This window comes from Aspergillus foveolatus (assembly GCF_047715535.1).
Source record: "Aspergillus foveolatus strain CBS 279.81 unplaced genomic scaffold BDW70scaffold_10, whole genome shotgun sequence".
Classification (NCBI taxonomy): Eukaryota; Fungi; Ascomycota; class Eurotiomycetes; order Eurotiales; family Aspergillaceae; genus Aspergillus; species Aspergillus foveolatus.
Genome location: NW_027396074.1, coordinates 212,919 through 236,838, shown reverse-complemented (window position 1 = coordinate 236,838; position 23,920 = coordinate 212,919). Strand labels below are relative to the sequence as shown.

At 50.8% G+C, this 23,920-nt stretch overlaps 5 protein-coding genes across 5 annotated transcripts; 4 read left to right on the top strand and 1 right to left on the bottom strand.

The window, feature by feature from the left end:
• Positions 1-90: 90 nt before the first annotated feature.
• On the top strand, positions 91-3,589 carry BDW70DRAFT_131233 (cation-translocating P-type ATPase). The gene is made up of 3 exons (XM_073735950.1): positions 91-437; positions 519-784; positions 835-3,589. Exons 1-3 carry the CDS (start codon positions 192-194, stop codon positions 3,479-3,481), a joined length of 3,159 nt encoding a protein of 1,052 aa, XP_073598442.1. The 5' UTR covers positions 91-191; the 3' UTR covers positions 3,482-3,589.
• A 5,181-nt stretch (positions 3,590-8,770) lies between these two features.
• BDW70DRAFT_165725 (uncharacterized protein) lies at positions 8,771-11,517 on the top strand (the record flags this gene model as incomplete). Its single annotated transcript, XM_073741813.1, has 1 exon — positions 8,771-11,517. One exon carries the CDS (start codon positions 8,771-8,773, stop codon positions 11,417-11,419), a length of 2,649 nt encoding a protein of 882 aa, XP_073598441.1. The 3' UTR covers positions 11,420-11,517.
• A 506-nt stretch (positions 11,518-12,023) lies between these two features.
• On the bottom strand, positions 12,024-14,452 carry BDW70DRAFT_165723 (DUF3292 domain-containing protein; the record flags this gene model as incomplete). Its single annotated transcript, XM_073741812.1, has 5 exons — positions 12,024-12,942; positions 12,994-13,221; positions 13,283-13,824; positions 13,916-14,062; positions 14,129-14,452. The coding sequence occupies 5 exons, from the start codon at positions 14,450-14,452 to the stop codon at positions 12,144-12,146; spliced, it is 2,040 nt and encodes a 679-aa protein (XP_073598440.1). The 3' UTR covers positions 12,024-12,143.
• A 4,849-nt stretch (positions 14,453-19,301) lies between these two features.
• On the top strand, positions 19,302-20,320 carry BDW70DRAFT_7925 (ATP synthase subunit C family protein). The gene has a single exon (XM_073744867.1). It carries the CDS (start codon positions 19,612-19,614, stop codon positions 20,041-20,043), a length of 432 nt encoding a protein of 143 aa, XP_073598439.1. The 5' UTR covers positions 19,302-19,611; the 3' UTR covers positions 20,044-20,320.
• Positions 20,321-21,460: 1,140 nt separating this feature from the next.
• Positions 21,461-21,763, top strand: BDW70DRAFT_157642 (uncharacterized protein; the record flags this gene model as incomplete). Its single annotated transcript, XM_073740391.1, has 1 exon — positions 21,461-21,763. One exon carries the CDS (start codon positions 21,461-21,463, stop codon positions 21,761-21,763), a length of 303 nt encoding a protein of 100 aa, XP_073598438.1.
• Between the last annotated feature and the right edge of the window lie 2,157 nt (positions 21,764-23,920).

Genomic DNA, 23,920 nt, shown 5'->3' with positions numbered 1-23,920 from the left:
AGTGGACAGACCGACTGGTGTCCCCTCCTTGGAGACTTATAGACTGGCCAGTGCCGCAAGCAGTGATCTCAGCTCGTTATTCTTCGCCGACTCAGAGTGACCTCCAAGTGGACCTTTAGGGCTTGACCTTCGAATCTGCAGACGATTTGTATCCTTGGATCTATCCGACGGGCTTATCATCTCAGTTGTCAATGGCTCGCGAAAAGACTGCCGACCCTGGAGGGGTACGCCCCGGCCATGCTGACCTGAGCCAGCCGGCTTACTGTCTCCCATTCGATGTCGTTTTGAAAGAGCTCGGGACCAACGTCGACGAGGGACTGACAAAGGACGAGGCCGCCCGTCGTCTTCAGCAGTATGGGCCCAACCAGCTCGACGAGGGCGAGGGTGTCTCCGTCGTCAAGATCCTTGTGCGCCAGGTGGCCAATGCAATGATGCTAGTTAAGCGGCCCACTTTACTCTGTTCCTAACACGTCTTTTATATAAGAGCTCCTAGAGTCTGATCCAATTCGTCGTTGCAGGTGCTGATTCTGGCCATGGCGGTCAGTTTCGGAATTCAATCGTGGATCGAGGGCGGCGTGATCTCAGCCGTCATCATCTTGAATATCGTTGTCGGGTTTTTCCAGGAATATGCGGCCGAGAAGACTATGGAGTCGTTGCATTCGCTGAGTTCGCCGACGGGAACTGTTTCGAGAGACGGCGAGACCTTCTCGGTTCCATCGGCCGAGATCGTCCCCGGCGATATGGTTGAGTTGAGGACTGGTGATACAGTCCCTGCGGATATCCGGTGAGTTTACCCCTACGCAATGATGAAGGGATGGGGATTGACCTGATTAGACTGGTTGAAGCCGTCAACTTCGAGACCGATGAAGCCCTTCTCACTGGTGAATCCCTCCCCGTGCAAAAGGAATGCGACTCTACGTTCAAGGAAGAGACCGGTCCCGGTGACCGGCTGAATCTTGCCTACAGTTCAAGCACTGTCACTCGTGGCCGTGCCAGAGGCGTCGTCGTTAACACAGGCATGGCCACAGAGATAGGTTCCATCGCAGCCGCGCTTCGTGCTACTAACAGCAAGCGCCGTCCGGTCAAACGCGGCCCTGACGGCGAGACTAAGAAACGCTGGTACCTCCAGGCATGGACGTTGACTGGGACTGACGCAGTGGGCCGATTCTTGGGAGTTAATGTGGGCACTCCGTTGCAGCGGAAGTTGTCGAAACTTGCTATCTTGCTGTTTGGTGTCGCTGTGCTCTTTGCCATCATCGTCATGGCAGCCAATCTGTTCTCGAACGATAACGAGGTGATCTTGTACGCTGTTGGAACCGGTCTGAGTATGATCCCTGCCTGTTTGGTGGTCGTTCTTACAATCACCATGGCTGTCGGGACCAAACGCATGGTGGAACGTAATGTGATTGTTCGCAAGTTGGATTCATTAGAGGCCCTTGGAGCGGTGACCAATATCTGCTCTGATAAGACTGGTACCTTGACGCAAGGCAAGATGGTGGTTAAGAAGGCGTGGATACCTTCGCGGGGGACCTACTCTGTTGGTAACTCGAACGAGCCCTTCAACCCGACCGTTGGAGACGTCACTTTCACGCCACTTTCACCGGTGGACTTCGTCGACGAAAAAGAGGGCCCTGTGACTGAGAATGTGGAAGGTCTAGTTGAAGGGAACCGTGCACTTGAAGACTTCCTGGACGTTGCGTCTATGGCTAACCTTTCTCATGTTTTCAAGTCCGAGGAAGGAGAATGGCGTGCACGAGGTGAGCCAACTGAGATCGCTATTGAAGTGTTTGCCTCTCGTTTCAATTGGAACCGAGACCGATGGACCAAAGGGTCGAAGGCCGTGTGGCGTCAAAAGGCAGAATTTCCGTTCGATTCAACGGTGAAGAGGATGTCTGTCATCTTCAGCAAAGTGACTCCAGATGGGGAGCACAGCATGGTATTTACCAAAGGTGCCGTGGAGCGGATCGTCGACGCCTGCACGACTGCTGTTTGGGACAACTCGTCATCGTCTCCTGTGGCTCTGAACGACGAGATGCGCAGTCAGATTCTCCAGAACATGGAGGAACTTGCCAAACTGGGCTTACGCGTGTTGGCGCTGGCTCATCGGCCTTACAACGAGCAAGGCCGACTCCTTGAAGGATCTGATCTCAACCGCGAGGATATTGAGAAGAACCTCTGCTTCCTCGGCCTCATCGGTTTGTATGACCCGCCGCGTCCTGAAACTGCGGGGTCCATCGCCGCCTGCTATAGGGCTGGGATCACGGTGCACATGGTGACGGGCGACCATCCAGGGACGGCTAAAGCAATTGCCCAGCAGGTGGGCATCCTCCCGGCAGATATGTCAGTCCTAGGAACAGATGTGGCCGAGGCCATGGTCATGACGGCCGCCCAGTTCGATAGACTCTCCGATGAAGAAATCGATGACCTCCCAACTCTCCCACTTGTGATTGCTCGATGTGCCCCTCAAACAAAGGTACGCATGATCAACGCCCTTCACCGGCGTGGTCGGTTCGCAGCAATGACCGGCGACGGCGTCAATGACTCTCCCTCTCTTAAACACGCTGATGTCGGCATCGCCATGGGTCAAGCCGGGTCGGACGTCGCCAAAGACGCCTCGGACATCATCCTCACTGACGACAACTTCGCATCAATTCTGAACGCTGTCGAAGAAGGCCGCCGTATCTTCGACAACATCCAAAAGTTCGTGCTGCATCTACTTTCAGAGAATATTGCGCAAGCATGCACACTGCTCATTGGACTCGCTTTCAAAGACCTCGACGGCAAATCTGTGTTCCCGCTCGCCCCTGTTGAGATCCTCTGGATCATCATGATCACATCTGGCATGCCAGACATGGGTCTCGGTATGGAGGTCGCAGCACCAGACATCATGGACCGACCACCGCAAGCCAAGCAGGGGATTTTCACCTGGGAGATAATCGTCGACATTCTCGTCTACGGCTTCTGGACCGCAGCGTTATGTCTCTCTGCATTCTCCCTACGCATGTGGGGATTTGGCGACGGCAATCTTGCGTCTGGCTGTAACCGCGAGTACTCGGACGCCTGCGAACTGGTCTTCCGCGCGCGGGCTACTACGTTCGTCTGCCTAACATGGTTCGCGCTCTTCCTAGCCTGGGAAATGGTTAATCTCCGCCTGTCGTTCTTCCGCATGCAGCCAGATAGCAAGAAATACTTCACCCAGTGGATGTATGATGTCTGGCGCAACAAATTTCTCTTCTGGTCCATTATGGCAGGTTGGATCACCACATTCCCAATCCTTTATATCCCTGTCCTGAATACAGTCGTGTTCAAGCACACGGGGATCAGCTGGGAGTGGGGAATTGTATTTGTTGAAGCCGCGCTGTTCTTCGCCGGCGTTGAGGCTTGGAAGTGGGCGAAAAGGGTTTACTACCGGAAACAGGCAAGAAAACAGCAAGGCGTCAGGCCGTTTGGAGAGGTGAGCAGGGGGCCTCAGGATGCCTAACGTCTGCTTTCCCTCGCTTAGTTCATAAAGCGGGGGATTTTCTGGCTGGGACTATATGTGTGTGATATCGGGCTTGACTTAATGGTTTTGTGGACTTTTGCTTTTTTTTTTTTTGGGATGCGGAGCCTTTGGCGAGGCCAAGGGCTGCTGGGCGAGGCAGGAGTGAGGACAAGTCTTTGGTACTGGATGTTGCTGCATGTAAGGGGAAAGGAGAATGAAGAAGGGGAAGGAGAAGAAAAAGGAGTATGGTTTGTTGGTAAGTATTGGTTGGTGGTGAAATTACTGTAGCGTTACGGTAGAAATAGCAGTAGAATGAATGTGTGAGGCTAGTAATAATTGCTTCGTGAGATAATGCCTGAGAATGATATTAAGTCAACTAGCCATAACGGGAAGATGGGTAGGGCATACGCTCCAGATTGACCTCACCATCATGCCCGATATTGTACGACTATGCTCTTGATGCTGACCTGACGTGCCCTACTAGAACTACTAAAGTGGGACTAGGTTAGGCAGGTCGAATGCTTGACGTGCGCCTCCTCAGTATTCCAGTGTAGTTAGTGGCAGCACTGGGTCTTAATAGAGGGAGAATTAGAATTCCAATCTCTGGACATTGATTTGCTGCTTTGGGGGATACGACTGGTGGCTGTTATATAGAGTTAAATTAGGATACAAATGATCTGGATGCAAGACATGGCAAACGGGTGGCGGCCTGACATTGCGCTGCCACTACAGTGAATGAACCCGTCTTCCCGCCTCCCAGAATAGCATGAAGCTCATTTAGATTAGCAGTCATAATTTACCTACTGGAAATTGAGACTGTGCTGCATGTTGTTGGGAGGCTTCGCGGCAGTCAACAATGTGAGGTAGGAGAGGGTAAGGGAATTGGAGAGAAAAGGGAGGGGAGGTAGACTTCACGGTATGGAGAGGCCGTTTTGAGGACACAAGAGAGCTCAATGGAAAGGGGAATTCACGGATATTCCATTGACCCGGCTCGGAGCAGGTGGGACGGAGCAGGTGAGACGAAGAAGTGTGCCTTTTCTTCTCGATCTCTGTGTAGGTAGGGTGCATTTTCATATAGTGCTATGCTGGAGATAAGTTCAGTCCAAGCCCCGTAAGGGTACGTTGAGACGAACAGAGCTTTGAGATATCTAGCTATGTCTAGGCGTATAGAACTGAGATGTTGCAGGACAGCTGGGTTAGCAGGCCAGGAAGCTGAGATTCACCATCTTAAATAAGTAAAAAGCACCTTTATCCTCAGCCATTCCGTGCCTGTGTCTTGTAACTCTGTTGCATTAGTAGGCATTAGAATACTTTGCGATCTTCCTTACTCGACATATTTAACTCTTCTTGTCCGTCAGGTCTTGTGTAAGTATTCAACACAATCAGCCTTTGGACCGGATCAGAGGTAGCTCAATTTCAGGTCTAGAAATATGAAATGAAGTTTGTGTTCCGTTTGGATAGCTAGCTAGCCAGAAATATCTTATATGGATTATAACGAGTGACCGGGCTTCCTTCCACTACACTGGAAGGGCTCCGGTTCATACGCAGCCCATCAAGTCGAATCCACAGCGCCAGCTGGCTCAGTCAAAAAAGTAGAGTCAGTTGAACCAGTAGAAGCAGTAGAACCAACCGAACCAACCGAACCAGCAAAACCAGCAAAACCAGTCAAATCGATTGGCATAGAAGAAGTCGTGCTAGTCAAAGAATTGGAGTTTATTGAGTTGATAGAAGCATCTCCAGCGGAGACACTCGAGCCAGTCAAAGCGGATAAGTCAATAGGAAGAGTGGAAGGAACAGCACCAGAACCGGTCAGGTCAAGAGAGTTAGTGGAACCAAGAGATGCAGTCAAGTCAGAGATAGCTGATCCAGAATCAGCCTCGGAACCACCAGTTGCGGTGCCTGTACAGACTCCGCCCTGTTAAAGTACAATGAATCATGAGCTGCGTTCTTTTCTCCCAGTGTGCCACGATAAGCAGCTGATATAAGTAACCAAGCCCAACTTACCTCACAAGTCCCGCAATATAGGAGCCTGCAGAGGATCGCTGTGTTTTCGTCGCAGGGAAGCATAGAGCACTGCTATAGTATGATAGTTGTTTAGTACGGCTGTACAGGGGGCGTAAGGTGTTTGGTATGTAGAGAAAAATCTGTACTCTAACCCTCCTCGACTGGAGGCATACCGGACGAAAAAATTAAGGAGGAAGGATGCCGGAGTGAAATTTATACTCACAGTCTGCCGCTTCTCAGGACCAAGACCAGTTGGAAGTTTCGGCGCGACTAGGGCTAGGGCTGGTTCGAGGAGCGGGGTGAAGATGAGCGGGAATAGGCTGGGCTTCATTGCAAGGACTATTTCTAGGTACGTTGTATCTCCTTAATGCGGTTTTGGATAGACGAGAACGATAACGTTGCTGGATAAATGAGGTGAAAGCAAAGGATATAAAAGTTAGAACAACATCAGGCAGAAATGTTCTCATTCATGAACTTACAAACAGTTGCTTTAGCATCGCACAGCCACGTCACAGCTTACCCCGGGTACAGGGTTGATTGGGGATGCTGTACGGGGTCCGGGGTGTTTTACAGTGTATGTATGCATGGATGATGTATGGGTGAGACTCGTTATGAGCTTATACTTGGTTTGAAGGAGTTTTGGAATGACTATAAGCGCGCAGAGCGGATGCTTTAGTACCTAGGTACTTGCTGGTGCTAAATACAAAAAACTCTGTCCAGGTGTTAGATGGGCCAGAGAAGATTCATAATGGGGTTCAAAAACGGGGTTATCGTGGGAAATCTATTTGGGCAGTCAGGCTAGAGTTACACGGCAGGGTCAGGATGGGACGATTGACGCGCAAGTGCTCAAGCTGATGGCGCCCGATAGAGGATCGTGGACTCATTTCCATAGCTAGTTACTCGTTGACGGTTCATAGGATCGAGAGCAGCACAACTTGGAACTGGACACTGAACATGTGCTACTTGAACGCCAGTAGCAAAGGAGGTGAGATGATGAATGATGTTCACGAACCCATTCTGAAGTTGTAGATGGAAGCGTCCCCGGGATAGTCGGCACCCTCCCCATGACTTTCACTTACAGATTAAGAAAGCGGATTGTAGACTTGTTGCAGGTACTTGTGCTCAGTGAGAGGGGCGTTTTGTATGGCCATACGTCACTGCTGGAGTAAGACAGGAAGGTGCTCTTGGGGGTTGTTTGAATGGATATATGAAATTGTTGGTATGGGTGGCGTTCAGATAAATGGTCATTTAACGCGGAGCAATCAGAGACTAAGCAAGAACAGAACTTCCTTATAGCTCAGACATTTGGGCTCAATCTATATGTCGCATCGCAACCATGAAACCGGTTTACGGACTGGCAGGGACTGGTTCAGGGACTGATTACTGGGAGCAGTAAGATTCTCAGTTGCAACGGGATAAGATGGCAAGATTGAGCTAAATTTATTACACATTGTAAATTAAAGAGATACCGGTAGATGGACGATAACATCGAATGCATTCCCTGGCGCGTCAGAGCCCGGTTTGAGGGTATATAGGCTACCATTCTACAAGAGCAAGACATCAAATGATAATGATAAACTCAGAAGCATCAGGTCTAAATATTGCCATATAACTCCTCTTTATACTTCAATTCCACGTTCCTCGTCCAGTCTTTAAGCAACCCCTTCATCATATACAAAGCCATCGTGGCCACCTCATTATACGTAGAAATTGAGTAGACGTGTCGTCTACCGCACCGCTCTTATCGAGTTTCATGCCCATCCATCGATTCACCCGCCTTCTCGTACTCGCCGATCACACTGCCTAAGATACTGCTAGAAACGAAGCAGTATGTCAAATCTGTATGCAGCTGCAAGGCTTGCTGATGCGGCGGATACTGGAAAGTCTCCTCTAAGGGGACGGCCCCTGTAGGATGGATGCTTGGAATTCGAGGTTGCTAGATATGGTAAATATAGAACTACTTCAGAGGCAGGCTTTGCGATTTCAGTAAATGCAATGAGTGATAGCTTTGTATGAATATGATAGTGCTTCATCCAAAGTGCATACAGCTATCCTCATCTAGGAACAAGGCCTGAAGTGGCGTAAAGAGGCCATAAAGCTCCTAAGCAGACAATCGTTGCCTACAGAAAGGGCATGGAAGTCGACCGTGGCTTGAATGGGAGCACAATGAGTATCCGAGTGATAAGGATCCGCCTGAGCCGAGAATACGTCAAGTCAAGAGAGCTGGAGAAATCAAAGGAGGTAGCCCAAAGAGGATGTTCCAGCTGCAGGTGACCTGGAAGATAGCCCCCCGCCTCTTGGATCCGGGCCGTTGGATGGTTGACGTCAAAGCTAGGGCTGACCCTGTAGGATGCATCTTTACCCGTTCAACATGGGAATGAGACTGATTAGAATGCGCCAACATTGTTCTCGTGGGGCTGCTTTTGTTAGTATAATTTCTTGCTTAAGGATGCTTGTAGGCGTGGTGTTTTCTCCGACTTCCTTTTCTTCTGTTTTAGATGCGTAGTTTTCCATCGTCCAGCTTCCAAGTTCCTTTTTTCTTTCTTTGCCAATTCTACATAAGCGCTTTACATGGGTAATTCATAGACCTGCCCATGAAATCGGCGGGGAGCAGACGTGGCGCGGGCTGTACCTGGAGTTCTGAGGGCGAGGCTAATGTGAAGGCCTGCAGGATGCCGTGCGTTGGGCTATGGCTATAAGAGGAGGAACAGGAACAAGTCTTGAGGGAAGCTCATGACTGCGGGCATCGTCAGCGTAGTAGTTCAGGGTTTTGAGATACTTGCATCTTGCAAGCTACATTTGAGAGGGACTGCTTGCCATGGTCGCCTTTACTCAGGCAGCTCAATGGTACAGCCAAGAGTCCCCCAGTTCTATATTTACGAATTCTTTTGCTAGTACAGACATACCTGATTTTCGTAGATCCAGAAACATGATTGTGCAGTCAGCATGGTAACGCCATCCGCTACCGGGCCAGGCCATCTGAGCAGCGCTACGGACAGAACCGGTTCGATCGACCACTAGGTATGAGCACAGTTGGGCGCACAGCAAACCATGAGACGCCATACAGCCCTATCATTTACCTTCCTCTATGTATGCAATGGCCTGGGGTGGCTGTGCCATGGCCAGAGCTGTCCAATCATGTTATGAGTTTGGTCGTAACTTACGAACGGCGCTTGACTCTTTGGCCCCCAATTTCAGCTCTCGATGAGGTCTATCCTCACCACCTCACCCACTCTACCACCAGAGACGAGCCATCTGTGCTCTCTTCCGTCTCCCAACCTTGCCATGGAGCACATCCCCCGAATTCGTGGCTCTAAGCTCCAGACAGCCAACCTCACGGTGCCCTATTTACCTGGTTCCTGGCAGTATGGGAGCCAGATGCAGGGCTTTGAGAGGTTCCGACTGTTTCCTGTGCAACATGGAATCGACGCGAAACTCGGCAATGGCTGTCTCAACAGCCTGTCCATTGAATTTCTCCAGGGATGGCTCTACTTCGGTCTGCTTGCCGAAGCATTCGGCACGGCAGAGATGAAGTTTGACCCAGATCATTTCATTGACCGCTCTGCCCACACAGCGTTCGTCACGACCAAGGAGCTGAATCGGTATATCTGGTATTGGGCTGCTGCAGTCGCGCACGGAGTTCGCGACGAGATTGACGACCACTCGGCTAACCTCGATAAATGTCTTGAGCTCGCCAATGCCGTTGTCAATGACTTCTCTCGATGTTTGCTAGCAGGACATTCTGAAAAGGAAGCAGAGCTGTGGTCCCCAACGACTACGGTTCTCTTCTCCATAATCACGCTCGTCGATTATCTTCGACGAGCGCGCATCGACATCAACATTTACAGCTGGGAAGTCAATCTCCCAGCGCTGGAGTGGGATTTTCCGCCGCTCGATCAAGCTCTTTCTGCAGCGGGGTGGTGCGAAGCTGAGATCAGCAGACTTAAAGGACATACTGACTGCTCGACTCGATTCTATCTTGCTCAAATTGACCGCTGGGCGCAGGGGAAGGACCATAGTCGGTGCATTGCTGGCAAGGGATGCCAGGCTCATCAGATTGACGAGCCCACGTACAGGCCGCGGCATCGGCCTGACTGTATGGGTAAGGCGATGTGTTGGGCTGTCGGTCCGGTGGTGGATAATGTCGTCAAAATACTTGCCGACGGAGGGTATCCGCTCGTCAATCTGTCGGATGATGGTAAGGGTGTTGACGTGCACCCCGTTCAAGAAGACGATGTGTATGTGACCATCTCGCACGTCTGGTCGGACGGCCTAGGCAATCCCCACGGCAATACGCTGCCATATTGCCAGCTTGCTTATATCCAGAACCTCGCCAACACACTCTACCCGGAGTCCTCTGGCCCTGTGAAATTCTGGCTCGACACCGTCTGCATCCCAGTCGGCGACAGACACTCCCTCTTTCGACGAATAGCTATCAACCGTATGCACGAGACGTTCAGGGCTTCGGACAAAACCCTCGCTCTGGACAACACGCTCATGGCTCAGCGCACAAATACAGGCATGGACTGGGTCGAGATGAACACACGCATCAAGTACTGTCCCTGGGTGACGCGCGCCTGGACGCTCTTAGAGGGCCGGTTGGGCAGAGAACTCCTCTTCCAGTTCAAGGACGGCCCAGTCTCATCGAATTTTGTCTTCAACCGCTCCTACGCGGAGCGGAATATCCTCGCCGTATCTAGCATGCTTGAAGGCCGAGGAATGCAAAACGTGTTTGACGAATCGAATGCTATTCGTCTTGCTCGTGCATTGACCCTCTTACCACGAGACTCAGACTCGAACTCGAGCTCAAACTCAGCGGCCGCAAAAGCGTACGAGGTCTGGATGCCAATCCTAGAAAATGCCGGCCTCATTTTGGATCTCTCAGAAATAGACGACGACATGAGCGTTAACATCCAAACGCGCGTCTTCTGCCCTGTAACTAAGCACTCCAACTTCGGCACGCGCAACATCCGTGACGAGTTCTGGCTTGAGAACATCATCTCCAGTCGCGAAGACTCAAAGGCTGCAGGGACTGAATACGACTGTCATGCCTTCTTCGAAGGTGTCTCTCTCGGCTTCCGCGGACGAACGGCAAGCAAAGCCGAAGACGAGACGATCTGTTTCGGGCAGATGCTAGGAATCGACACGTCGCAAATTACGGCCATCAAGCCGTTAAAGCCGAGAGCAAAGTACTGGCTTACTCTGATTGAGGCGAACCCGCTGCTCAATATGGTCGCTTGGGCTGTGGGGATCGATGCGCGTGCGAGGTTGATGGAGTGCCGGGTAAAGAGGATGCAGACACTACTGACGTATATTGGAAGGTTTCCTCTGACGATTCTGCTCTGGAATTTGCCCCGGATCCAGGCTCTAGGGTGGAAATGGGCGCCCATGTCGCTATTAGATACCGGCTCTGGCTCAGAGGGGGAGGGTGCCTGGTCGAGTAACGAGCGCGGTATAATTCAACCTGATGGTCTGCTCGTCTCTCTCCCGGCATTACGGCTGAAGACACCTGCAGATGATATATCTAGGGCGGCAGACATAGTACTAAGTCTTCTTGAACCCGTCTACTTCACCGTCACTACACAGGATGACGGCGTTGGTCCCGTTGGCGGTGATACGACAACTTTCAAAATCCATCTCCACTCTGTGCCACCTGAATGGGGACGGTATAGAACATGGTCGGCTTTTCTCAAGGCTGGCATGTTGGACAATTTTGCAATCTTGACACGGCGCCGTGCATCGATCCATGACCCGTTTAAGCACAAAGGTGTCTTGGTGGATGTTCGTGAGCGGAAAGACGGGAATGGAGTTTGTCTGGCGCACTATAGAGGCGTGTTTGAAAAGCCGCATGAGAACGACATGCTGGGAGAGAAGCTGCCAGTTATCCATTTAAAGGGGTGGTGGGATATCCAGTCGAAGTGGTGCATTGGATGAGTTGATGGATAGGGGATGTAGCGTTCAGGCTCCAAGGGTTTGTCTGCGACGACTAGGCTATTTAGATATACACTAAATAATCTGATTTACAGTGCAAGTATAAATCACTTCCGTGATGAATAGAAAATAGGCAAATACTTTCCCTATCAACACTACCCTGTCCCTCCCCTTCATCTCTTGCAGGTAGCAATGCCAGGACGTCCCCGCTCGCACTCGACACTCCCCTGTGTCGTAGTCACGCTATCAAGCCTGATCTGAATTCATCCGCGTAAAGCTGCGCCTTACCCTCATGGCGTCCCCCGACCTAATATCCCAGTCTATATGCCGGCACTATGGTCGTTCACGCCGCCATTGGACGAAGAACCAAAAGGTAACCACAGCGTCAACAGGGCAAGTGACTAAGGCACTACCACTGGGCGGCCGAGTAGGAAGCAGAAAGAGAGAGTTGAGGAGAGTTGTGATGGGGACAGAGATGGAAGTGGGATGGCAAGTTGGATAGTCTGGAGGCGTAGTGTACCACTTTTGGGTCTAACAAGACCACTCGCCCACTCTATAAAACAAAGAACACGTTTCATTTTCTATGCAAAATGCTATCAAGCGCCCGAAAAGTGACACCCAAACCTGGCCAACTCCCGTATCTCCATCCATGTCCACGTTGTTATCCTACAGCCATCGAACGGCCTACGTCCAGACCTGTCAGACCTCAGCAGAATCCATTGATAACTCAAAAGCTATTCCAAACCTGTCCATCAATCGCAACCAGCCGGTTAAACAGTTCATCCCGTTTAGTTACGGCCGTCAACTGGAACTGCTGGTGCGGGTGTTTCCCTTTCACTAGAATCCCATCAACAACCTCCTTCCCGCCAACAGCCCACCCCGTCACAAGCTTCCCCTTCCACCCCATCCCGCCAATCTTCCTCATCTCTTTGATATCGCTAACAGGTATATCGAAATACACACTGCCGTTCTTCCGACTCTCCATCCGATAATCACCGAGCTGCGCCGTCTCGTCCGTCGTGAAATAGAGCAACGCCGGTTCGTGCGAGGAGTCAATAATGGCCATTCCCCTGTGTCCTTGGTACCGCGCATTAAACTCAACGGGGCCCATTGGGAGCGTTTCGAGGCCCTTCTTGCGGAGAACGCCCTTTTGGTTTTTGGCGTGGAGGTTACCGATTTCAGCGCGGGCGTGCGAGATGGCGAGTTTGCTCTCTATACCGGCAGCAGTGGTACCGCGGAAGAAAGAGAGGAGTTTGGCGCCGAAGCCTTTCTTTTGTTTTGCTTTCTCGGGTTCGGCCTTCTTCCGTTGCATTTTGGGATGTTCTGGCTCAGGGGCTGCCGCGCGGTCGATCTCGTCTGAAGCGGCGCCAAGCTTGAGATTGTCGTGGTCAATTGAGGCCGGTTGGGAGGGTACCTTTTCTACAGATCCAGAAGGAGGTGGTGGGAGTGGAGCAGCGTTTGCTTCGCCGATGCGGAGGAGGGTCAGGGTGAGCTGAGCGTTCGTGGGGACGCCTTTGAGCAGGGTGCTGTATGATGTTAGCCGATACGGATCCAGGTAAGGTCGAGGAAAGACATACTTTTGCAACTGCGACAACTCCTTCCAGTGCGGATACTCGCGGTTGAGATACTGAATGCCTCGTTGGATAAGCGGGTCGCCGAAAAAGGCCAATCCTACAGAGAAGGTTGCTATCTTCATGAAGACATAACTAGACGTGAGAAATGCAACCAGGAGCCCTGATGCCAAAACTCCAGCGAGTCTCAGACGAGGCGTCATCATCGTGAACGGAGGCGTAGGCGAGAGCGCACTAAGAGGTGAAATTAGCACAGACCCATCCTTAGACCGGGGGGAGAGGAAAGAGAGCCTACTTTGCAAACCTCTCCCAGGTATCGATAACATCAGCCATGACCCTCATCGCCTGATCCGCGCCATTCAGCACCGTCTGCTTCATTGGCTCGCGCGTCTTATCATGAGTCTCAGCCGGGACCTCTCCGTTGGCCGCCGCCTGCGCATCCGCCGACTTGGCGACAATGTCCGTTGCATCAGGAACCTTCGACTCCATTGGGGCACCTTCGGGACTCCCCTGGTCGTGTTTACCCGTTGCACTGCCAACAGCTACAGTTGCGACGCTCGCCATCAAATTGCTGGCTTCCTGTTCTGCGGCTTCACCTTTATACTTCTCTGGGGCGCCGGTCATACTATCGTGGGATCCTAGGACTCCCGCCTTGGGCTTTTGAACTCCACCCGTGGACGTATCGACGAGGGCGATCGGGGCTGGAGGGAAGAGGAACTTGCGAGACGGAGTATAGAGCACTAGAGTTAGTAGGGTGGTGAAAATGGTCGGAATGAGGAGATCCAGCAGCCATGCTGTGAAGTAGACCTGCACATCCTGATCAGCTCTCCCCTCATGCTGGTGCGTTAGATTTAAGGAAAGCTACCACACAGAACCATGTCGTGCGCTGAGGCTCCCTCCAGGAGCGCAATCTAGCAATATGCTTCACAAAAGCAGTCACTCCAATGATAATAGTGGTATAGAACCGCTCTAGCGTCGCGCGCAGCTTATCGGGCGAGAAATGGTCATCCTCCGCGCGGACAAGGTCAAGTCCCTGTAGCGGTGCGTCTGGAACGGCTTTGACGTTGTATATTTGCTACATGCATAATGCATTAGCACTCGTTCTCAAGGTTCGTTTTTTTGGTAAGCTGTAAGGGCAGACCTTGTTGAACCGCCGAATCAACATGAAAAGATCCTCATTCGATAATCCCGGCACAACCCTCTCCTGAACAGTATCCGATAATCCCCAGCCTATATCCGAGACTTGGCCTGGCTCGTCCTCGCCAGCTCGGTGCGCTAAACCCTTCGCCTCGTTATCCTCAGGTTTCGTCTGCGACAGGATGTGGCTGTCTGTGGGGCCATTGTAGTTTGCAGCATCGCTGGGGTCGTTGGGGTTGACTTTCTTGGGATTTTTGCCAGCAAATGCGGCATTTATCTCTTCTTCTTTGGCTTTGTCTGGGGAAAGCGAGTCGGGGACGTCAGACATCTTGACGTTTGATTGTTCATAAGTGGATGTAGAATGTTGATAGTCGAAAAACTGTCCGAGATCAGTGCCAGGGGATGATGAGGGGAAAATCGAGAGCCTGGTTAGCCTTTACATCATGGTCGCATAGTGGCCTGCCCGCGGGTTCTTAATGTCTGGTGCCATGGCGTGGGATGGACTACGACACCGGAACTTATTGTAACTTGTCGACGTCATGGTGTTTGTTATGCGGATAACTACTATGCAGCTTAGTAAGGCGGGCTGCACAAACTTCGATTAGCATCACGTGTTTATAAATTATCGAGAGAGTCAAACGAGCCAGGTGTAGACTTTTATTGTTGAGATGGCCTACAAGGTTAATGGAGCGCCCTAAACGACATGCCCCAATCAATCAGTCATAAGTGATGTGTTTCAGCTCTTGCCTTGCTTGAGGCGCTGGGATATGCTTATCAAGGTAAGTAGCGTAGCCCTAAGTCCGTATCCCGGACAGGCCACCGACGATCGGGAAAGGCTTGTTATTCTGTTAGTGGCGTAGGTCCTGGAGATGTTGAGCTTAGAATAGTGACCGCAATGATCGTCCGCTGAAAGCTTGTTTCTGTCGTCCTTGAGACATACCTAAATCACTAATATTGCTCGTAAATCTACCGTCTACTACCATGGATAGCTGGCTTGTGGTGAAATACACCTACAAAGTAACGACCATGCAGCAGCTTATATTGCCTTGCAGGCTTAAATCCTTAATTCAGGGTCTAACCTACGCATTCTTTCGGATAACATATAAATCGAAGAGTTCAAGCTAGTTTATAATCAAACGAAACTACCAACAGCTCTGTCTTTCTCGAAATTAGTGACATGTTCGTCCTCGGTTCTTTTCCATAGACAATAGAGGTGGAGAACAATGAGATCTTACCAGTTTCAATGCCTATTTCCGCCTCTTGAGGTTCACAGATCAAGACCGGCGCTAAGCAGACGGTGTCAGTAACTGTTTATCAGGTTGGATCATCTGGAAAGTTATGCTACTAACCCATGCCACTCCTATCTTCTGGGGGTTTTGCACCGAAATCTAAGATTAGACGGCGCATGTCAAGCTCTGTGGAGGAGCCGCTATTTCAGATACCACCAAGTTTTAAGATCGTAGTTAGACTCAAGACTAGTACTTACATGGATGTGTACTGCCTCCGAGCCGCTGTCTAAAAGAGAGACCAGGTCATCCGGAACAGTCTGTGAACGTCCTCAGCCTCGTAACTGCGGTACCACTTTATGGCAAGCGACTGCCTGGTGTGATTTGCAGTCCGAATAGTAAACTTAAGAGACAGCTCTCGCTCATTATATCCACCTCGATTCACGAAACAGCCGCACGAAAGAGTAAATTCTGGGGACCGTTGCTAGTTATTTGTATTCTTCTTTGTGCGTAATCTGATAGTTATTGTCACTACTTGCATTTTAAACTCCTGGCTAAGTAAGAAAGGTGCATACAGATTGTCTGTTGATTGTTAGTGCCAGCGGTAGTTCACTCTCGCATGGGAGCCCGTAGATGCTAGGTTTTATTTTCATTTACCTGATGAGACATTATAGAGAGGAGCAGGCTCACGCCCCCTCATGGCGGCACTGCTTCAGCAAATAAGAAGCAAGTGGCTTTTTCACTTATGTTAAGCCAGCTAGAGCAGTATGAGTGTACCTTGAAGCCAACGAGGTTCAGCCTATAGGCACGGAGCTCACCCTTCTTCAGTACAAGCTTCGGCAGTCCGGATTGTTCAACGCAGTGGTGCGTGGATTCGGAGTTCGGACTTGGCGCACTACCGGTAAGACCGAGTAAGACTGCTTGCGTCGATGAGATCCTAGGGGTCCGCTGGAGCTGTCTTGATGAAGCCCGGAGCTCCTCAACCAGAAAATCATCCAAGCATCTGCTCCAGTAAAGTAAGGACTCCATTCATTCCTAAGACGAGTTAAAAACTGCGGCATTATACGTCGTCCTAAAGTACCACGCCTTGGAGCACAGTTCATTGAAGGCCGGTCTGGACAAGTAGAGCTTGAAAGCTGCGGTGTCCAGGGATAGGTTGGTCGGACAAGGCTTAAAAAGTAATGTGCTGCAGTGTGCGGCTGTTAGTCCATTATTTGTTTATGACCTGATACGCATATTGTCCCCTACGCTTTGAAATCAAGTACTGCAGATTCGCTCCGAGCTGAAAGTGTCCACTGAATAGTCCTGCATCTGGAACATGTAATGACTGTCTGCTGCATGAAGGGCTGCAATTGATGTATTCCATGTTACAGGCCTCCGACATAGGGAGCCACTGCCGAGTTTCCAAGTAGATTAGCGGAAGGAGGGGGTAAGACGTTTGGTCCCAGGAGGCAACCAGAGCAACGGCCTGGCGCACAGGAAGATTACCTTGGTGCCCAGGGCCACCGCTGAGCCTTCATATCTATGTCGCCAATCTCTTTTCAGGATTTAGCCCTTGGCGCCTTTATAAGAAATGCTGATGAAGCTGACATCTACTTTCAGAGATTATAGATACGGCTCTGAAGAAGCCACTTGGAATGCCGAGGTTTATGCCCGTTCAGGCTTCATGATCATGCTCCGTTGAGAAGCATAATAGTGGAGAATCAGATCGAATAGGTCAGGCTTGGTAGTTCACTTAAAATGTAGCTACAACCTGGACCTTGCAAAGCACAAAACCGGTCTATATCGCACGACAATATATGCTTTATGTGCCCGCGCATGAAATCCTCATTCTTAAAGTTTTTCATGGGTATATTTTTAGCTTCAATTGTTAAGAACTTGAGGCTGGCGGCTCTTTGATGGCTGAGGTGCGGCTCAGATATATATCGGAAACCAAGTTACGAATTGCAAACACGGGAGGATGAAACTACGGGCTTGGTCGAATAGAGAGACATGCAAATGATAAAGAGGCCAATTTTGACTGTAATCACTTGGTCCTTGAGAATTAATCACTACTCTATTAGCAGCGCCATGCCTAACTATGGAGGACGAGCATAAGGAGCATAAAAGCATAAAGCGCACAAGACGCGGTGACCAAATATTGCAATATAGACCACATGATTAAACCTTTGCGTCTATCGATAGAGTACTGTATTGTATATGGTACTCTGTATTTATGGAGACGCCAAAATTGGATGGAGTCGAGTCCCCAGTCTGACGACTCAGTCTCTTTGTTGGATCAGAATCACAGGCCGTTACTGTTGAAAAAGACCACCAGCGTTTTCGCAAGATCACGGACACTCCCAGAGAAGCCGGACTAATTACCACGGAATCCGCATAAAGCCCACGCCCTTACGGAGCAGCTCCTATCCCCCGGACAATAACCGAGGCAAGCCTGCGATTATCCGCGAGTACCGCGACCGCGAGTCAAGCTATATGACAGCTCCAACATTACCTGGCTCAAATAACGCCATGGATTAAGGGGATCTACACAATCTGCAGCTGCAGTTGGAGATGAAAGAAGAGAACGATAAGAAGTTTCGTTATTGCAGGGGTTGGCCAGCAGCAGCAACAAAGCCGGGCGCGAGCACTCGGGAAAAGCCGCCGGAACCAGGGACACAGGAGCTGTATCCCTGTCAAGCTGGTTGCTCTTAGTCCCCTTAATCAGGTGACTAAGCAGACTATGGGGTCACGCGCATTCGTCACGTTGACAAGAGACGAGGGAGCAGAACTTAGCGGTTGCTGCGTCAATTATACGCATCAGATTGCTCTGCTCTGCTTAAAAATGAAATAAACCGAGAGCACAGCGATAAGTAAATAAATAAAGTGTACTCTGAGTAGAACAAAGGACAAAATAAAGGCAGAAAAAGCAAACCTTGTCTCCTGCAGCCGGAAAATCAAGCGATCGCGATGCAGGACAGGGGGATTTAGGCAAAATGCACGCTAAGCTATTTTGTGAAGAGATCGGGATTGAAGAGACCAGCTTCATTCAGCCCGGGTTCGTCCAGCGCATTTTTTCTACGTTGGTGTGGGAGGATCCAGCCAGGATATATAATCGGGCCTTCGCCCCTCGAAAGAATGGTGGTTTTCTCTCCTCTTGTCCGTCTGCCAGAGGGAGCAGCTCTGTTTGCTCCTCGGGTGGACTCCGGCCCAGAACGGGAGTTTCCAATCCGAGAATCGGTGAGACGGCGAGGGATCCAAAGTACGGTAATTTACCTGACTCAGCTGGCTTTACGTGTTACTCTCAAGCCACCGTCTTCTCCCCAGAGCGCATGATTGCAGGCCTGAAACTTGAAATTGACAGGAATTCCTTCCAACCGAACAGTCACCCTCGGCCAACTCTCACCTTGGTCTGGGAGCCTTGTTTGTGACCATGTCCGGTGCTGCAGCTGTGGAGCCGCATTCCCGATTCGGGCCGGATTGGTCAAGATTTGCGTCCGAGGTGCCGTCCACCGTTCTAGCTTGCGATCCTGTGCTTGTGATTGGTCGCGAATAGCAGACTAAGTGGGGCAGTACCATTTTATCGGACCCATCCAGCTATGGGACCCACTCGCAAATTTTTACATCATTTCTCTTTGCTCAGCAACGGCCACCTTTTGTAAAGCGTAAACAGCAAACAAATTGCAATTGGCCCGTAGCAAAGTAATCGGGGCTTATCGAGATGGAGGAGAAGGCTATATCAGTCTCAAAAAGATGTTGCCAGCTGGCGGAAGCCCGGAAGCCAAGTGGATTCCTCGCCGTGGCTGGAGCAACCGGTGGATTCCAGCGCGTCTCCCACTTGGACTGAGCAATTCAGCGTCACGGATTCACGATAGACAGCTCAGACCGCTCCACGGCTGGCGGCATTATTGGCCAACCCGGAAACTCAGTCTCCTTGGCCCCGTCCCGAAGGAACCCGACTTACCAGGCTGGGAAAGCCAGGGATAGAATACACTGTACGGGCTTCGTACGGGAGGTTCGGCGTAGGGTTGTTCCCAGGTTTTGCACACCCCCCAAGACAGCTAGCGCACGAAAGACGCGGAGGGTTTGGTGAAAAAAGGGCGAAAATTAAGCGGGAGACGTATTTAGGTGCTAGGGCCGGTTTCCTCCCCATTTTTCTTCGGTTCCCTTTCTCTCCTGGAAGACTTTCTCTCTCTCTCTTCTTCTCTTCTTCCATCCTCAGTCCATCTTCCTTTCCCATCCATCCATCTCCTCACCTCCATCTCAACTCCATCACATCACAATGGCCGCCTCTCGTGTCTTCGCTCAGCGCCTGGCCTCGACCATGAAGGTCGCTCGCCCTGCCGCCCGCATCCAGGCCCGCACCCTCACCACCCAGCGCATGGCCACCCCCTTCCAGACCATCAAGCGCCAGCAACCCTCCATGATCCAGGCCTCCGCTCGCCAGGCCTTCGCTGCCCGCCGCCAGTACTCCTCTGAGATCGCCGACGCCATGGTCCAGGTCTCCCAGAACATTGGTATGGGCTCTGCTGCCATCGGTCTCGGTGGTGCCGGTATCGGTATCGGTGTCGTCTTCGGTTCCCTCCTCCTTGCTGTGTCCCGCAACCCTGCTCTCCGTGGCCAGCTCTTCTCCTACGCCATTCTTGGTTTCGCCTTCGTCGAAGCCATTGGTCTGTTCGACCTCATGGTTGCCATGATGTGCAAGTACGTTTAAATCAACAATCAGCGGGGATAACGGTTTGAGCGTGTGATTCTACGGGAACCCTCAAATCCGTTCTTTGGCAAAAATCACCACGACGAGAAGAATGGGAACAAAAACGAGACGATTTCCGCCAATAATGAAACAAGACAAGAATATCGAGCTACGTTAGTGTAACAACAATGGGAAATGGATTGGATTTTTGGACTCCTTTTTTCTCGACAATTTCTTCAATTCGGTTGCATCGATAGCCGGTAGGAGGTATTGGTAATTGTGGTGGTCTTTTTATTATCATGTACTACACTATTCATCATTTTTCCTTTTTTCCCTTTGTTTCCGGCCAGCAATACATTGTACATATAGACCATAAAATGACCACTTCACGAGTGCCTCTACTCAACTGACTTGAATCAACCCAATCTCGGTCTTTGATCGTAGTCAATAAGATCACAATCGGTAGTTCTCCGCATAAACAGCTTCAGAGCTCGAGCTCAAGCTCTCTTCGCCCTCCATTCTCCATGGGGCCGCGCTATCCGTGAGGGGAACGGAGTCTTGCGGATGCGTGGCCTCAACAGCTCACTGTAGTCGCAGTGTAGACGTCAGCTCTCGCCTCATGACGGCCATCCAACTTAACCTTAATACTGCCACCGTCAAAGCTACCAATGAGTACAATGACCATAAACATTAATCGTTTTTAAACCGAAAGGGATCAATGGCAGTTTTACACAATGTAGCTACATTCTACACCGCATCATGAAAAATCTGAGCCTTCGGAGCTCCGGCAACGCATTACAGCCTGAGGCATACAATTACAATCCAGGCAACCAAGCCTTCTGCTTTGTCTCAGTCCCGAGACTGCTGTTCGCCGCTAAAGACGCGCCAAGGGCAATGGTCGTTTCGTTTTTGCTCTCGACTTCGTACGTTATAGTATTCCGGTGACGACCTGTGTATTTATGCCTTCAAATACTGGTTATTGTAGTTCGATTCGCAGGTTGTTTGGCCCTGGAGTGGGAACGGCACGTTTGAGTTCAGAGTGACCTCAGCCCGGTGTGGGTTTAAGGAATCGCGTGTGCGCATACGGGAGACTGCGCTATGAACGCTATGAGAATGAGAAGCATACGTCTAATTCACAACAAATGCATCAGTCTAGTTACCTTTAGTACTTTGGACCAGTTTCCCTGCTTATTCGAGATATACGACACATACCGTAAAATTAGATCAATCCCCAATTTCCGATCCTCGACCGCCATGAGGTACCACGCCGTAATCCGTCGAAGCCGGAAATATCCGCATGTCTCATCCGATTAAAGTCCGGGAGCGCCCGACGCCCAACACGTGATCAGTCTGCCCTCCAAATGGTTCTCCGTAGACATAGTTATAGTTATTGCCCAGGTCCTTATTGCTGGTCTAATCAACAATCCCTTAGTCCAAAATGCCTTACAAAACAGAGCCACTATACACCCCCGAATCCGTTCCGCGTATTAAGAACGCCAAGCGCCTGACAGCAACGCGCACAAAGCAGCTGATCAGGGCGGCAGCGCGGGACGTGGATGACCCGCCGCCAAAACCGGGGCTAGGCGAGTGTTGTGGCAGTTCGTGTGACCCATGCGTGAATGATCTATGGAGGGAGGAATTGGCTTGCTGGAGGGAGAGGTGGGGTTTGGATTTGCAGAATAGAAATGAAAAGGAGGAGCCGGAGGTGAAGAGGAAAATGCCCGGCAGTTTTGACTGGTAATATAAAGTGATCCTATCCTCATACTTCACTGTGCTCCGGGGCTCATGAAGTTTGAGATTAGCCCTGACCACTACCGGAAGCCAGTGCTGGGTTCTGGGTCCAATAATGGGAGAAACGATTTCTGGTGATGCTCCTGGACATGGCCAGGTCAGCTATACAATGCTCAATCGACTGGATTGTCTATCCTATTGACTACCTGTGATGGATGTCAAGCCACAACAATATCATCCGCTCGGCACGTTGATCTCATACTCCATTACCCAGCGGACCTCCTCTTTCTGTTCCAAACGAAGTGTCCACTTGGTAATTCCAGTTTCTAGCAAAGAAGCCGTTTCCTGGCTTCCCCCCTCCTCTCAGACAATGGCAACTCATCGCCATCCTCTTCAAGCCGGGCGCGTCGATGGCGACTTTGACTTGTCCTTGCTCAGGTTGATTGACAATGGGGTCTCTACGGGCGTGGAGGGACGCAACGCCAGCAATGTTTAGGAGCAATCATATTCGAGTGTAAGCAGTTCAAGACAAGCTCTGCATTGACATGGCACCGGAATGCTAAGGACGGGATTATGGTGTGGCAGCCGGGGAGTTTGTACGCCGTTGTTACACCGTAATCTGCTTTGATGGAGTCTTGGTGTTTGAAGTGGATGCGAGTGAATGATTATCTTCGTGCCATCCTCTTCAGTTACGAGAACTTTGTTATTACCTAAGATTCTGCCGCTCTTCTTCCACGCCTCTGGGTCTACTGATTAGCTGGCTAAGTAGGGAGCTATCAGCGGGCCAGCAGGTTGTGATTCTTGCGTAGCAGGCAACCTTTGGTATAGGTGGATTGTCTGAACTCTTGTCTAGAGATGCCACTGCTTTCACTCTGACGGGATGGCCTCGAAAGACCAGTATTTTCTGGGCTGCACAAGCAGCCAACTCTGATGCCTTCGAGCTTGATCTGAGGCGGCCTCCTGTCTGCGGTGCTTGAGCGTGCTCGGCTTGATCAGGGCCAGCAGATGTTGTTGTTAGATGAACCCTTCCAAATAAACTTGGAGTAGCCTAACATCAAATGTGCCTCCATATTGTGGACAAGCGTTTGCGACCCTGGAACATTTATTCTCGTGCGAATCCTCTGGCACAGCCGCATTTCAAAACGGCCGCTAGAACAGCCTGGGCCCGTGTTCTTGTTTGTCTCTGCTCATGGAAATGGAAGAGTGAGCCCATGTGAGCTGTCGGGACCTGTAAGCAGGTGAACCAAAGAGCGTAGTTTCTGGAGAAGAAAGAGATACCGGCTCTTGTACATTATGGGCTTATCCAAGATCATTTCCTCGGACCAGAAGGAGCGGGTGCCAGACTAATATTTCACGTATCCAAACTGGGGATACGCACGCCGACGTTGCTGAGCAAAGCCTGCGACATCGCTAACGTCACCTTAGCATCCCGCCAGGCCGAGTTACTAAACTCAGTGTGATAGCTCGTCCGCGCCGTCGCCGAAGGGGACTTGATGCACGGATTATACCACACGAATCAGCCGGACTCGAACGATGCATGTAAGCCGTAGCATAGCACCGGCAGACTCGCACTGTCTTCTTGTTACCGAACTGCGCCGGCTGAAACCTGGAGTCAAGGTACGGTCTGACTATGAATATCCAGCGAGATAATGACCTGTCTGACATTTTTGGTCTTAAGGGAACGCTTCCCTACACGCCCGACTGTCGCTGTTCTCCTTTTTCTGTTCCTCTCTCCTTGGCGCAATTTTTGTTTTGCTGCTGAAAGGCTTTCGATGCCGCCCCTCTGCCCGTGGAGATACCGCGCGTTGCGTCTTCGAACTTCTGCAATCTTGCTAGTAACTTCTGCAAATGTTTAACTTCGGTCGTGGCCGCGTGGTTTCTCGGCGCAGTCTTCTTGCGCTAGACATCTGAATTCCTTATCCCTTTCGTCTCATCCGTTTGTATACCCTTTTATAACCATTTAGAATTTTCAAACCGCGAGCGACGTTGATGCGCTCCGGCTCATGGCTAGTTCCCGTTCAGCTTGATCTTCCGGTCCAGATTGTCTAGAGCTCTGGATCGTCAAGACCCTCCTGGACCTCAAAGGTGTCTTCGTCCTTGCTCGCCTAACTCGTCAGAAAGAGTCGGAAGTATGAGCTTCATAAGAATCCTCCAGACTGGCCATGAT

Excerpts from the sequence above, each read along its gene's own strand:
- BDW70DRAFT_131233 (XM_073735950.1), top strand. The coding sequence starts at position 192 with ATGGCTCGCGAAAAGACTGCCGACCCTGGAGGGGTACGCCCCGGCCAT. Across the intron at positions 438-518 it reads TGGCCAATGCAATGATGCTA|GTGCTGATTCTGGCCATGGC; the intron begins GTTAAGCGGCCC and ends TCGTCGTTGCAG. Across the intron at positions 785-834 it reads ACAGTCCCTGCGGATATCCG|ACTGGTTGAAGCCGTCAACT; the intron begins GTGAGTTTACCC and ends TGACCTGATTAG.
- BDW70DRAFT_7925 (XM_073744867.1), top strand. The coding sequence starts at position 19,612 with ATGGCCGCCTCTCGTGTCTTCGCTCAGCGCCTGGCCTCGACCATGAAG.